The 16,650-nt window shown below is 41.5% G+C and overlaps 1 protein-coding gene across 3 annotated transcripts in view; it reads left to right on the forward strand.

Moving 5' to 3' along the window:
• LOC119445029 (uncharacterized) overlaps positions 1-12,304 on the forward strand; it is an 83,716-nt gene extending 71,412 nt beyond the window's left edge. For all 3 annotated transcript variants that reach the window (XM_037709357.2, XM_049663897.1, XM_049663896.1), the window contains one exon: positions 5,988-12,304. In XM_037709357.2, coding sequence (XP_037565285.2) covers positions 5,988-6,038 — 51 coding nt within the window. In that variant the 3' untranslated portion in view covers positions 6,039-12,304. The remainder of the gene's footprint in view (positions 1-5,987) is intronic.
• The last annotated feature ends 4,346 nt before the right edge of the window (positions 12,305-16,650 follow it).

Below are 16,650 nucleotides of genomic sequence, written 5' to 3' on the forward strand. Positions count from 1 at the left end.
CTCGTTGATCTCCTCTCCCGTCGGTGGGTGCTCGCTACCGCCCTTGTCGGCGAGATTTTCCAGCGGAAGCCACATTATAACCGGTATTTCGTCTCACGCGGCTGCACTGTAAGCGGTATGCGTATACATGGAGTTCTATGGGAAGGTAAACGGGATCCGGAAAAGGCCGCGTTGTAGCCTGTTCTGCACTATAAACAGTTACGTTATAAGTAATCTATACTGTAAATGCTTTTTACGTGCGTGTGCCTGAGTGAGTTCACCTTCGACTCTTTAATTTAGCTAGTTTTAATTGTGTTTCGATGATACGAATTTCGGCTAATACGAATATTTTTCGTGACCCCGTGAGATTCGTATCATCGAGATTCCACTTATTTAAATAGGAAAATGAAAAGTTGCATAATAAAAAAGAAAGACTGGAGAGATCGAACGACACTAATGCGAAGAAAGTTCGTTGAAATTTATTTTCATCGGGGATATTGACTCGTCGTTTGTGACAAGATGACAAGAGACAATGGGGACAAGAGAAACCAATGTTAGGAAAACATTGTAAGGCAACGTGAGAAACATCCAAACACCAAAACAATTTGCCAGAAGTTGGTAAATGATGGGCCGAAATGGAACAAACTTGTCAGAAACCAGTGTTCCATGTTGATTCTGGCTGTAGCTTAGAAAAAGAAAAACGACGAATTCCTTCATTGTCAATACCCAGTAACATATTCTTCTATCTCGCGTGTCGTGTTTTTACAGTATAAATAATAAATGAAGTGTACTAAACACTTCATGCTCTTTCCAGCTTTTTTTTTAAGCATAGTTGCACTGTTCATGCTGATTTATTTCGGTCATGGGGCTGAGGCAAAACTCACAGTGAGGAGACACCAGTGCCATGTGTTGGAATAACATACCCGCCCGTCGATGCGGAGATGAAAAGAAAAAGAGAGAAGAAAAAACTGCAAGAGAAGCAATTTCTAGAGCGCACTTGAAATTTCGTGATAGAAGTAAATCGGTTCACTCGCAAAAGAATGTTATTTTTTTGTTACATTCGTTGTAGTTTGGGATAACACCATTTAAGGTTGTCTTTTCATATCTGAATTAGGGCTGTGCGTTGATTAAAAATTTGACCCCATTTAATTGGTACATTTTAATCGATTAAGCATATTTGTAGGTTTATGTACACAAGTGAAATAAATCAACGCCAGTGATTTGTTACGATACATACATTTTTACGAAAGAAAAAAAACTGGCTGTTTGAATTGACAGCTGTCTTTATCATTACTTGAACGACACTTGAATGGACATTCAAGCATGTCAAACTCAAACACAATCACAGGTCCAGCTGCAGAAGCAAAGAAGCTTGTTATTGTTTTCTGGAAGTATTGACAGTTCTGGCAGTTCTTGCAATTCTCTGGTAGATTTTGATCATGAGAAAAAATTTGTCATGATTAAAGCTGTAGTCGATTAATCGGAAGGTTAATCAATAAATCGCATAGCCCTAACCTGAAACAATTCATGCCTTGCAAACTTACAAACATTTCGCCACAGTAATGCCTTCTACTTGAAAAAGCGCTCACTTTCTTACCATGCCTTGTTCCTCTGAGCGTTTCCACTATATTTATCAAGCTTCTGAATTGAGTTTCTTCTGTTTGTTTGGTTCTGCACCTGCACTGCACATGGCACTGAATCTATGCTGCACAGTCCTAAGAGCTCTTTCGCTTTCTTTTCTTACATACCATCTCATTCAGGCTGTGCAGGTAGGTTCTCGTTCAATTATGTTCTTCCCCACTTTTTTACATCTTTTTTTGTCATTGGAACATGATTTAGTCTTATCTGAAACATGTGTAACAATATCAACTGTTTGAATATGGCAATTTACTCTGTGTCATGCCTAATTTTTCAATTATGCATGCTCTTTTGTTCACGCTGGCTATTTCTTTTTTTGCTTCTGTCATTTGCATCTCATAGATATTGTGCCGAATCTGCAGCAGTTCGTGTAATGAGAAAACATACAAAAAATGCATGCGGTATCAGGCTCAGAGTAGTGCCTGTTTTTGCCGCCACTAGGAATCGCACAATGTGTCTAGAGATAAACTGTTGTGGGTTGCTCTAACAAGTGCTTCCGGCACATGATGGCCAATCAGTTTCAGTGTTGTTGTTTTTAGGAAAACAGCTGATAAGTATTCACTCCTATATAACTTGTACATTTTTTCTACCTAGTGTGCATAAATTGGCTGACATGACTTCTTAGTCAGAAATATATTATTTAAAGGTTAATCTAATGTATCTAAAATTTAGGCCACTGCGGGCGCCTGAGTACTTGAGTTGTCCATTCCTGGTAGGAATGGACAGCTCAAGTACTCAGGCGCCCGCAGTGGCCTAAATTTTAGATACTTTAGATTAACCTTTAAATCAGAAAAGTATCAGAAATATATTATTTAAAGGTTAATCTAAAGTATCTAAAATTTAGGCCACTGCGGGCACCTGAGTACTTGAGTTGTCCATTCCTGGTAGGAATGGACAAGTGTGCACATTCTAAATGATTGGGACAATAGTCGGTGCAAGCATACTAGTAGGCTGTTACCAGCTACTTGCTGTGTGAAATTGCCTGTGGAGTTGAAATATCTAGCCCGCTGTCGTACGACAGCCAGCTAGTGCTCTTGTGGGCCAGTGGTTATTGAACTTCGCCCTTGGCTCTCGAATGTCCGAGTTATTTCATCCTATTCTTCCACCTTTGTCGCCTCGCTCACTAAAAAATACTTTCAGATTGTTTTAAGTACTTGCTAATAAAAAAAATGAAAAAGAATGTGGAAGTTTCGCCCGTATGTATTCACAGCGATGGCAAGGTTTAGCGTTGTGCTTAGACTCTTTCGTTTGGTGCCTCTGCTGGGGATTCTTCCACAGGGGTGAATGCGCCACAGTAGAGTTCACCGGAATGCCTTCTTTAATTTGTGTTTTTTTCCTTTTATATCTGTGTGCTTTTCAAATAATGATTATTAATTCTGCGTAATAATATTGCTTCCATTTTTAACATGTAATCTCAGCTTTAAACAGCTTCACTCAGTCCTGAAATTTTATTTGTTCGTATCATTGTTATAGATTGCTCTTAACACTGAGAACAACCCACCCATTTCTTTGCCAGTCTCCAATAGTGTACATGAGCCACGAGTTGGATGGGCAACAACAACAACAACAAGTCCTCGAACGGTGTTCCAACTACATGCTGGTGTGACATATTGGCACGACGCAGCACACAAGGCAACTGCTGCTGGGTAGAAGGAATAGCGCTCTGGCAGCTACGAAAGATATCTTGCACGCATGAAATTCTTAAGGATGTTCTATTCCTCTCATACAATTGCTATCGCGCAAATACACCTAAAGATAAGTGCGATAAGCACATGCAGTCAAACCTCGGTATAACGAACATGGATATAACAAATTATTGGGTATAAGAAAGTAAATACAAATTTTCTTGCGAAGATCAGTGTGTTGCAAATATATATGCTTATAACAAATGTCGGATATAAGGAAGGTATTTTCATGTCAGATCCGACTTCGTTATAAGGACGTTTAACTGTGCTTATTCATTCGCTATGACTAACCATATATAGTTTTCAAATCTCGGCGTGAAACATGACTGTCACTTTAAATAAATGTCGCAAAGACGTTTCAACTTTCACCTTGTAAAAGTGCAATTGATGAGTTTATAAATTTCTAGACTAAGAGTGACCTACGTAATCGTTATCCAATACCAAACACTCATGCTGACCGAAGGCAATTATCATCGGCAGTCTTAAGATGCCGTTACACATTCTCGGGCACCATTGATGAAGCTCAGGATGCGACGAACATACTTGATTGTGACAAAATAAACACAATGCAGAATCAATGTTTTGTTATATTCAGTATTTGGAATGTAAATTGATCTAGTTCATGCTGCCAAGCAGTGGTTTGTCATCTTCGGATAATCATCTACCTGTGTGTTCTTTTTTCTTTTATTCTTGTTATTTTGCACATACCGTAAAATTCCGAGCAAGCGCCCCTACCCGTGCAAGAGCCCCCCCTAGCTTCACTGCCAACTTCAAATTTTCGCGCCGTTCCAGGAAAGCGCGCCTCTCCCCCACCCCCGCTCCGCACCAACACTGGCCTGCCACATCCAGCCCACGAAAATAATGCCAAATTGGCAAATCGCAGTGCCTCAATGAGCCATTTCATCGAATCATGGTCGCACCCGGCGCCCCTATCGTCGCTAAGCCTTTTCCACTTCATTTTGAATCTGTAGGAGACGGCGGTTCGTTCGCAAGCAGTAATGTTTTTTTGTCGTCGTTGCCGCTTTACCTTCTCCTCGCAATAATTTCACACGATGAAGAAAACATGCCGATATTTGCTGTGCCACCAGATGCAATGCGAGCATGGCCAAGCCGCGGTTCGCTGTCCGCCGTCGGTAGCCATGCACTGCAGCTGAGCTTGACTTGTATCGGAACTCTCATTGGTGCTAAACGTTTCCCTGTGGACATGGTTATTAATAAAGTGAACACTACGCGTCGCTTTACTCTAGCGGACATAATTTTGCCTGGAATAGAAGCTGCCTAACCAATGTTCGTTTCGCCGGTCGCGGCGACGCGTCGGTGCAGTGTCAATGCGCTCTTTCTGTAGTTCTTTCAGTGGTTTTGAGAGTGATAAACACCACTAACAAATCTTTGGCTTAATAAAGTTGATGTTTAATAAAATTTTAATGCCATTCCCACTGCGCTTCTTTTTTTTGGCAGGAAAATTTTGTCGTTGCCATCCTGAATTTTGGTGCTGTTCCGGGATAGCGCCCCCCCTAACTTTGCTGGTAATTTCGACTTGCTTGAGGGGGGGCACTTGCTCGGAATTTTACGGTAGTACTTTTTTTGTCAAGCTATCATGTTACCAGCAGCTATGTCACTGTGTTACTCAGGCCTAGATCATCCTGCTTGAAACGATAAAGAACTTGCTTCTTAGTCCTTGAACTCGCCGCACCCTGCTTCTTCTGAAACACAACCGCACTTCCTTCTGTGAAGGCCATAACAAACGGCAGAAAAGCAAGCGATCAGTAATGTGCATTTACAGGGGATTTTTCACTTGCTGATTTGACAAGCAGGCACATTGAAGGCACATTAACCTGTTCGATGGCTTCTACTCTTTGTCACACTTTGTGCTCGCAGATTTGGCTGCAAGTGAAGAAAAATAAGTAACAGCTTGAGAGCTTGTTCTTCTGTAGAGAGAGGTAAAATTGTACTTGTGGTCAGGTAAAACTTATTTTAGCGTGAATGCTGTTGTCAGAGAAAGATATATGTTCAGACGTGATCACTGATGTCGAGCTCATTTCGTTCTATGTAAGCGCAAAATATGTTGTGCACAATAAGAGCAGATAAACATTGAAATTATTGACAGCTTTAGTAATTTGACAGGAATTGAATTCGACGTTCAAGTGGTCTGATTGTGACAGTATGCTTTCTTACAGTATGTTTTAGTGCCAACTATAATGCATAGTATATTGAAACTGCATGTTTTATTCATACCAACACTCAAATCATGGGTATCAACTTCACCGATGGTGTAAAAAAATAAAGTCTATCATAAGTTTACTCATGCTTATGGGGCCTGGTTTACACAACTAAGGTTGCTGCTGGCCCATGTAGCAGGGTTGAGCATTCCAAGAGTTCTTTTTTAAAATGTTCCTTTGGTGTTGACTGAACATACTGTGGCTCAGCACTGCACAAATTTTCGTTCAAGAAACGGGCTCTCAGCCCAAACAATGGTAGACATTCAGCTATGTTGTTACGACATATTGCAAGGAGTAGCGCAAATTAAACATGAACACAGGAAGGCGATGACACATGAACTATTGTGTCGCATCTTTTGTGTCCTTACTATTCCCGTGTGATGTTTACACTATTCCATAGGCCTTGGAAAAGTCGAAAGTGAAATAATGAAAATGTTCAAATCTTTTTCATCGTTATGTTTTTCAGAGGAGCCACTGGGTGAACCATTCCAACGTCTGCATGGGGACCAAGCGTTGAGGGCCATGACGTCGTGCCTCACTGCGGTCTAACGCTCAAGATGTGACATGGGGAAGCTGTGCTCCGTGTAGAGGAGCAAAACCGATCTCGTGGTGGGCAAATGGAACCCATCCGGCTGATTCTTCGTGCAACCGCAAACCTCGGCTGGGAGAAGCCGTGCAGCGCTTGACAAGACAAGTCAAGAATCTCCTTCAAGTGGTGCAGGACCTGGAGTGTAGCGATCTGTGTGCTGTGCCATAAGTTCGTGCACGTGCTGTGATGTGTGCGCGTGTACCACGTTTTATAATTTCTTTCCCCTCACTATATTGCGCCTGTGACTCTCCCGACAGCTGCTGCATCTTGACTAGTTGAGAAGCTGGCGCCACCATCACTCCGTGCCGCGACATGTTTACTGCCGTGCTCTAGTCAAAACACTTACGTTCCTGTCCACTGCATTGAACTGTGGTGCAGAGTGACTCCTTCGCATCTTCTCGAACTTCTTTATCGCTTTTGGCGATGCATTGGCATCGTGAACTGTTACCGATGGGGAAGAATGGCACGAGCAGTGTTAACACTTTTTTTCTTTGAATTTCGCGAGCTTGGTTGGAATGATATCCGGCGAGCAAACTTATATTCAACGGCATGACCAAAGACAGCGGGCATTATTGTTTTGCCAGTGGCCAGAAAGTGACACAGCTGGTGCAGCGAGATTCAAAGTTTTTCGTTATGTTTGTTTGTTCTCTATCGGTTTCATACACATCGTTTTATTTCTTTCTCAGGTGTGCTTAGCAATGAGCATTATTTATGAGGGCATACTGTTCTGCACCACATACAGTCATATTCACTCTACTCCCACTCTTGTTCATTATTTTCCTGTCTGTTTTATACGCAAAAAATTCACTTGTGCCCATATTTACTGGTGGCTAAGGCGTTGCCATTGATTTGAAGGTGTAATTTTTTTTTTCATGCTGTCATTGTTAGTTTTTATTGCATTCCCAGTTTTAGTTACTGGACGCATAAATTTGCTATTGACCGTTTTTATTGTACGATGTTGAAAGTGGTGCTGTCCTAAGCCATATATACACGCACTATTTAGATAGATGAAAAGGGTACATATCAAAATGCACTCTATTTATCCGGTCATGTTGTGATCTTCATCGCAATCCAAAGCTTTATTCTTTATAGGAAAATCTAATAGTTGTGTAAGAATCAATGAAAGCAGTGATGTATAACTCAACGAGTTCCCTCTAATAGTCGCCAAACGTGCCATCTAAAAAAAAAAAAGTGTATTAGTAACTATAGTCTTAAAAGGGTGCTGCACACTGCCACTATGCTGCAGGTATTGACAAAGCCTTCGGTGATGAAACGTGGTTGGGCAGTGCCTTAAGCTTCTATGTCGAACTCAGCTAATGCGGTTAGACTATTGCAGCAGTATTCTTAACAGAACTCTTACACTCAGTGTCTATAGATAAATCATGAAAACCAAAGCAGCACTGTAAAAGAGCAGCAGTACTCCTAGCAAGGCCGGAGTAGCGCTGAATTATTTTTACAATAATAGATGGTGGTACAGGTCTTAATTACTCCAAGTTGTAGTGATATGTTTGTTTTTTCTGTTCACTCGGGTTTTTTAAATCAAACCAAGTCTGTTGGGCCAAGGACGTTGAAAATATTTTAAATGAACTGTAATTAAGTGTAGCGGATATTACGTGCTTAAGTGGCAGAATCAGGTTAGCGAGCTCTCACTGTTTTATAAGTTGCATAACAAAAAAATAGTGTCGGAGTTCAACAATTGCTTGTGTATGATTTAACCTTTTAGACCTTATGCCTATTGAAAGCACGAATTCTGGAGATCAGTCATTTGGGTGGTACGTTGCAGTACGTCTACAGTAAAGGTTTTGTGTAGGTGCCGTATATTGTGTGTTACCGCCGAATCGTTGCGGAAAATTCGGAATTCTCGCAGCAGTGTAGCCTAAGCTCCAATTACCAACTTGCATTTACAAGGAAATTGCTTTCTGTCATTGCACAGAGATAATGTTAACATGAAAACATGTACCACTTTGGTGAACGGTTGCCATGTTGGGAGCATGTGAACAAAGCTGCGTGGTGGTGGTGCTCATGCCGCAATCCTAAGGATCTAGTTTTTAAATTTGAGGCAAAGCTTCTAATGCTCTAAAGCCATGTGACCATAAGTGAGAAGGTTTTGTTTACACTTTGACTTGGACATATTTGGGAGATGGTGCCCTGCGAAGTGAGGTTAGTATGTCAGTGTTATCCGCAAGTGGCAATTTTAGAGTGACACTAAAGGCACACATGAAATCAAGCTAAAGTGACACATTAGAGATCCAACATATGTAAAGCGTCAGCTATAGCCATAAGAACTTTTTCTAAGTGATAAATAGACGTACAAGTCGGACAGTGCTTGTGACACCGCAGTATAAACAGGGTGTGTCACGTAATATCTGCCCATTTTACTAAATTGTGTGCTCGCTATGGAAAAACAATAACGCAGTTCAATATGCTTTTGAGGAACTCACAATTGCAAGCAGCTTTATTGTTATTTACAAGCGTTGCTTAATGCTGAAAGTATTGATGTAATTGCCAGAACTTTATAAAGAAGTTGCGGAGCATATATTCAGACGTATTCAATGGAGTTTTTTCCGTGAAGGTAGTTGTTGGTTTAGTTGCTTTAGCTAGCCCAAAGAAAGCGTACCAAACCTCGAAAAGTATGATGGTACGTCCTCGACCATCCTCTAGCTGCCTGTTCATACACCCTGATCTGCCTGCACCAGTGAAAATTTTATCGGGAACCTTTTTTATGGCGCTAAAACCGTTGCTCCAAAGCAGCTAGTCATGAGGCCGTTTTTCTGATCTCGGGCACTTTCTTGGAGCTAGAAAAAGCAGCAACACATATCCATAAGGAACGAAATCGCTTAGATATTGTTCAATACTGAAACATTTGCATTGAAACATTGGCTTTTAGGTTGATTATTAGGTAAATACTTGCTGAATAAAGTTTCTTGTTACTATATGAGGCTCTTTAAGAAATAGTTGGAATTCTTCAAGATGACATCAATCCTCTGATCGGACTAGGATAAATTTTAAACTGCGAAGCTTACTTTCTTTTTTGAGAAATCCATATGGGGTTCCTTTGTTGTTTTGTGCTACAGTCGGGTGGATGACAATTTTCCATTTCTAGATGACATCGAACGACACTGATTTGGTTAAGACACCTCTGCTGCTTCTTTTTTTTTAATGTTTGGGGCAAGTTATCTGAAATAGAGACAAAGACGGGGGGGGAGGTTAACCAGAGGATATCCCCGGTTGGCTACCCTGTACCGGGAGCGGGAGAAAGTGGTGCGAAAGATGAGAAGTTAGCACCTTGTGCTGAATACCAGCTGCCAATTATGTAATATGTACTTTCTTTAATTTGTTATTTACATGATAAAAAAAACTTTCTCCCGTTGCATTTCACCATGCTAGAAAGTGTGGTTTAACTGATTTTTTCATTTCAAACAAAAAAAACTTACTGATGTCACCTCCTCGTACTGCTCTGTCAGCGCAATTGGTGGTAACCTAGGGCATTTTCTATGTGGTCCACTGACTTGAAGAAAAATGCATCACCAGGCTGATCATTGACATCCGAGAGAGCCGATAAAGACGTTTACCATGAAGAGATTTCAACAATCACCTTTTTAAGGTATGCATGAGCGCTGATTCACCTGGTCTGTTTTGTGTCATCATCGCACTGCTTGCTCGGTTTGCCGTTTCACCATTTTCTGCTAAACATGCAGCACCATCACTGAGACGCTGTCGACTCAAAAGGCGGCATCTGAATTGCGCAGGATGACATGGGCTGGCTTTCGTCACCCCATTTGTTGCGAACCTTTTAGTATCAGTCTCCTCCACAGCTAAGAGATCTGGCTTAAGTAAACCTCACGGGATTTCTGGAAACTTAATTTAACTGTCTAAATTGATCCATTATTTGCCTGGTGGTGTCGCTGTGTGGCAATGATCATTTGCTAACGTCGAAGTGTTGTTCGCCATTGTAGCAGCAGTGACACCGCAATTTAGGGAAGTGATGAAGTCCATCAGCGCCGAGTGCGTTCACTGAAACATTTATATGACAATCAGAAGCTTTTTCCAAGACCACCTCACTCTTCATGGTTTCAACATCAAGTGCATATGCTCAATGCTCCCTCAATGTGCATGCTCTGTGTGCTCAATGCGAAGTGTGCCATGTGCTCCGTGCAAGAGCCAGGAGAATGCGCATTATCTAGATACTACAGTATAATACCACCGCTGTTACTTCGACAACAGTGACCATTTGGATAGTTAATCACGTAGTGATGTCAACAATGCTCCACTCTATTATTGCTTTCCCGCGAAGTTTACGCACCACCCGTGCAGCTTAGCAGACGCCTTGTAGTCGCCTACAATTTCGTGCCACTATAGTGTCATCGGAAAATATGAAGTCAACGCACTTTTTCAGGACTAACGCGGCTTCCTCTTCGACGCGCATGCTCAAAGTTTGCTCACAGTGGTGTTGCTGCATTGCTTTTGACATTAGGCGGTGTGAAAATGGCATTGTGGAAAAGCCTTTTATAAAGCCTTTTATAAAGCCTTTCATTAACAAAATCTTAAAAGGCGCTTTTTTATACAGCTTGCCTCACTAGTGAAATATATTGCTGGAGTCTTAAGCGCTCGTAAAACTCATAGCTCTAAATGATCTCATTTAACGTCACTTTGCAAATCATATGATGCCATGTGTTGCGTCTCGATGGAAAGGTACAAATGTGGGGCTGTTTAAGAAAAAATGTTGTCATTCAACATAAGCACGCTTTCTACTGAAACAGTTTTCTACAGTATACACAATTGTCACTGCTCCAGCTCTTCAAATAGATGCCTGTGTGTACGCACCAAAAAAAGAAAAAAACTGATAAGCATAATGAATCTGATTATACAAATGACATTACTGAATTTGCCAGCGAGCACATTCAAGCAGTCGTACATTGTAAACTTAGTGTTGTTTTTTGTTTCCATATTATTGTTGCAATAGTGCCGCTACGGGGTGCCATATAGAGCTGTCTAAGCCTTTACAGAACAATGCATCTTTACGACGCATGTGTGGTACAGTGCAATACAAAATTCATAATAACAAGTGCAAATAGGCGTCATTGCTGCTCAACTACATTACAGTTTACATTACATTAGGAATCTACATTACAGTTTCAAGACTCCACCGGACGCTTCTCAGACGTAAAGACTAGGAAAATACCAATGCTCTTATTATGTTTAACAACAGTACAAATGAAGCAATGTTATGAACTAGATGCTGGCTCATTCCTTTATCATCAAAGCTTGGTCTTATAAATGCGGATACATGAATCATTGACTCCGAACACCTTCACGGTACAAGATCACTAAGCTTTTCAGATATATTTAGAGTTCTTAGCTTCTCGCAAACACGGCTGATAACAGTCAGGGTAAATTTATGTGGCTCTAAATTTTAAGGAGCGACTTTTGCCATCTGGGCGATTCTTTTCATTCGACCGTGTGATTGTTTTTTTTTTTCTTTTTTTCATTTTTGAGGCGGCCAATGCTGTGCTGTTTATCGCTGCCATGATTTTACAAACGCGTTAACAAAACGTGGGGACGCATAGCCACTTTTCAAGGTGGAGTTTGTGCGAACACAGTGAAGATGCCTGGACAAGCAACGTTGCTCAATCAGTTTGCCCTCCGTGCAGTGCTTATGGACCAAACCAAAAGTCTATCTTTAAGAATTCTTCGGCAATAATTGCCTCGCGTTTTGTCTATACATTTAATACAAAGTCGCATGCGAGACATTGCTTAGCTGGCCGTCCAAGGCGCTGTGATCTTGTGTACTGTGTTGGAAAGGGGCGTAAGGAATAGGCTCGCTCGACATAAAGCTAAACGTTATCTTGTCTTGTGACCGCTTCAAACAGTAGCGTGTGTTTTTTTTTTTCTCCAGATGTTTGACAGTGAAGCAAGCAAAGGAAGCTATTATTTAATCATGCCATCACGATTCTTTTATTTATTATCACTGGAGATGTTGCGATGTTTTTGGCATTGATGTTTTATGCTGAAGCCTCTGTGCCTCTTTGTTTATTTGCTCTTGTAACTTAATCATGTACAGTGGTTGTGTGATTTATTGTGCAAGTTTGTGCTCACTTTCACGAATTTTTGCCACATTGTTCTATGGTTGACTGTGTAAAAAATATTTCAATACAGATTTGCTGTTTATTAAAATGTCTGATATTTCTTTCGTTTCACTTGCTTCATGTTAATTTTATAAATGACATAGTCTCGCTTTTCAACTTTATCAAGTCGTGCCACTTGTGCATCGTATGCGGCGGCAGCACGCTTGCAAGTCTTCCGATATCACGGTAGATTTACAGCATGTTCTTCGACCCATTGCTGCGAATGTTATATGCACTTTTTTCATAAAATATAGGAAAATGCTTACATAATCTTTCATGAAATAATCTTTTACTTTTTCTAGCGGGTACTACCATATGTCAAGTGGTGATTGCAACATATGTCCCTGCGTACGATAGAAGTCGCATACGATACATGGTTCAGTTTTCGTCTTGCACAAAATCTATTTCTCTTGTTCTGTGGCAGCCTACCTCGGATCACAACACTGTGGCGAAATGGAATATATTTTTTTCTGTCTTAGCTGCAAGTTTTTTTTGCTGAGGTCCTGATGGCATAGCTTAACGGTGGCACGCAGTGTCAACTAACAAGACGTTGCGGAAGCAGATGACTTGGACGTCGTGCAAACAGATGCTGAGGCAGCGATCTTTATACAAACTGATATGCTCTCTTTCATGGCTTGCGGTGTTTAGCTGGAAATTGCTCGTTTTCACTGATAAAATGTGATTATCCCAAGCAAAGAAGCTCAAGTATCTAGGAAAGGTGCACAGTGTACCAACCTAACAAAATTTCAAAAGGCAGAGAAAGTTGCTAACAAGAAAATATAACATCTATATTATTGCACATTCGAACTAGAGCAGAAAGAACATTTAGACTTTTATTTTTATTCATTTACAATTCGGTTAGCGTTTTCACGCTGTTACAGGGTGGGTAAAACAACATGACATATGTTCGACAAACAGTATTTCTAGTCTTTTGTAAAATCTGTCATTCGGTCTGTTCGGTTCTTTCTGTTTGAATACTGTCTATTCGGTTCTTTGCGCAGGCGCGGAAATGCAGCAGGTGGCTTGTTGGCAACCACCTGTCAAACCAAATGATCGATACGTGCTACGGGCATTAGCGTTTCCTCGGCGCAGCCAAACCGAGCAGCTGGCTAAGTCAGGAGCTGGGGTAGCCGTTAAAACTGCATCGTGTTCACGCTTCGCGGCATCTCGAATGTTATCAATCACCACCAAATTGTTCTTGAACCACAGTCTGTCGCACACTGCGCTTCTGAATCCGAAATGTCTGTCCAGAAAGTCCTTCTGAAATTTCGCATACGCACCCTTGTGCTCGTCCAATTTCTGGCATGGTACCTGCGTCGCTTGGCAGCATTCTCCGCTTCGCGACACCCGCCTTCCTGTCGAGCCCTGCGCTTACGAGCAGCCTCTCTGGGTCTCTGGCACGATCTTCGCTGCTACTCACTGCCAATTTCCTAGCTTTCCTCTTGCTACATCAGGTGTCAGCACATGCTTTACTGGTTTACTCTGCCTCCTCATTGGGGGCGAGGACTTAAGGACTCGCCATCTATCGGAAGCGCCTCGCTTGCTTAGAATGAGGGATAACGCGGCGCGCTCCTCATAGGTTTGGCAGTTGACGCTCAATAAAAACACCACACGGGAGCCCTCCGGGACATTTCTGTAAGTACTCTCGAAACTGGAGGAAGTCATTTTACTGTCAAAATAGTAATCTGGGGCAAACAGAAAGCAATGAATGGTTTACAGACGCTATCTCTTTACCGAATGCGTATGTGAACGGCCGCCGCGCGTGGTCGCCTCGGTGGAGACCCTCTAACCAGCTATTTGCGTGAAAGGTGGACGATCGCTGAGAGCAAATTATGTGAAATATGTTCTTATAGTGGGCTGTCTGCATCCCCAAATAGAGCATAACAGAATGAAGCTTCAATGCAGCGATCGCACGGGTTCTAGCGACCACGTGCACTGCGCGTCGGTATACATCATCATCATCAGCCTATATTTATGTCCACTGCAAGACCAAGGCCTCTCCCTGCGATCTCCATTACCCTTGTCTTGCGCTAGCTGATTCCAACTTGCGCCTGCAAATTTCCTAACTTAATCACCCCACCTAGCTTTCTGCCATCATCGACTGCGCTTCCCTTCCCTTGGTATCCATTCTGTAACTCTAATGGTCCACCGGTTATCCATCCTACGCATTACATGGCCTGCCCAGCTTCATTTTTTTCTCTTAATGTCAAATAGATGATCGGCTATCCCCGTTCGCTCTCTGATCCACACCATTCTCTTCCTGTCTCTTAACTTTAGGCCAAACATTTTTCGTTCCATCGCTCTTTGTGTGGTCCTTAACTCGTGCTTCTTTGTTAATCTCCATGTTTCTGCCCCATATGTTAGCACCGGTAGAATGCAATGATTGTGCACTTTTCCATTCAATGACAGTGGTAAGCTCCCAGTCAGGATTTGGCAATGCCTGCTGTATGCACTCCAACCCAATTTTATTCTGTAAATTTCCTTCTCATGATCCGGGTCCTCTGTGAGTAATTGACCGAGACAAACATACTGCTTTACAGACTCTAGACGCTGACTGGCGATCCTGAATTTTTGTTCCCTTGCCAGGCATTATCTTTGTCATCTGCATATCCATCTTCAACCCAGTTCTTACACTTTCTCGATTAAAGTCCCCAATCATTTGCTGTAATTCATCTCCATTGTTGCTGAATAGGACAATGTCATCTGCAAACCGAAGGTTGCTGAGATATTTGCCGTTGATCCTCACTCCTAATCCTTCCCAGTCTAAGAGCTTGAATACTTCTTCTAAGCATGCCGTGAATAGCACTGGAGAGATTGTGTATCCTTGCCTGACCCCTTTCTTGATAGGTAACTTTCTACTTTTCTTGTGGAGAACCAAGGTAGCTGTGGAATTCTTGTAGATGTTTGCTAAGATATTCACGTATGCTTCCTGTACTCGTTGATTACGTAATGCCTCTATGACTGCTGATATCTATACTGAATCAAATGCATTTTCATAATCTATGAAAGCCATATAGAGAGGTTGATTGTACTCCACAAATTTCTCGATTACCTGATTGATGACATGGATATGATCCATCGTAGAATATCCCTTCCTGAAGCCAGCCTGTTCTCTTGGTTGGCTGAATTCAAGTGTTTCCCTGATTCTATTGGAAATTATCTTGGTGAATATTTTATACAATACTGAAAGCAAGCTAATCGGTCTATAATTCTTCAATTCTGTAATGTCTGAATTCTTATGCATTATTATAATGTTGGCGTTCTTTCAGCTTTCTGGTACATTTGAAGTCGTGAGGCATTTTGTATAAAGGGCCACAAGCTTTTCAAGCATGATATCTCCTCCATCTTTGGTTAAATGGACTGTTATTCCATCTTCTCCAGCAACTTTTCACCTGGTCATGTCTTGCAAGGCCATTATAACTTCATCGCTAGTTATACAAGGAGCCTCTGTATCCGGTTCATCACTATTTCGAATGAAAGTAGCTTGGCTGTTTTGGGCACTGTACAGGTCAGTATAGAATTCTTCCACTGCTTTTACTATGTCATCGAAATTGCTGATGATATTACCATGCTTATCTTCTTTCAGTGCATGCATCTTGCCTTGTCCTATGCCAAGCTTTCTTCTTACTGATTTAATGCTGCATCCATATTTTACGGCTTCCTCAATCTTTCCCACTTTATAATTTCGAATATCCCTTACTTTCTTCTTGTTGATCAGTTTTGACAGTTCAGTGAATTCTATCTGATCTCTTGAGTTTGACACTTTCATGCTTTGTCATTTCTTTATTAAGCCCTTTGTTAGTTGGGAGAGCTTACCTACTGGTTGCCTTGGTGCCTTGCCTCCCATTTCAATTGCTGCATCTGATATCAACCTAGTGATGGTTTCATTCATTACGTCTATGTTGTCTTCATCTTCCTGTTCCAAAGTTGCATATATGTTTGCGAGCACCAGCCTGAATTGGTCTGCTTTTACCCTTACTGCGTCTTGGCTGGGCTGTTTCTTCTTGACTAACTTTACCCTTTCTCTCTTCAAATTGAGAGACATCCTAGACCTCACTAACCTATGGTCACTGCACTTTATCCTACCTAACACTTCCTACATCCTGTACTATGCTGGGATCGGCAGAGATTATGAAATCTATTTCATTTATCGTTTCTCCATTAGGGCTTTTCAGCACATGCCTTACAAGGTTTGCTTCGCCGCCTCAGAGAGGGCGCTGGAGGTTTGAGGCACAGACATTAAAAATCTATGGGAGAGTAGACATATACAGCTCCACTGTAAATTGTACCAAGAGCTTACAGACTGTGCAGTGGCGTACCAAACATTTGTCGAGTGGGGATATATATATATATATATACATACATACATACATACATACATACATATTGCTAAAAAGTACTCAGATTTTCATTTT

Source organism: Dermacentor silvarum, chromosome 3 (genome assembly GCF_013339745.2).
Source record: "Dermacentor silvarum isolate Dsil-2018 chromosome 3, BIME_Dsil_1.4, whole genome shotgun sequence".
Classification (NCBI taxonomy): domain Eukaryota; kingdom Metazoa; phylum Arthropoda; class Arachnida; order Ixodida; family Ixodidae; genus Dermacentor; species Dermacentor silvarum.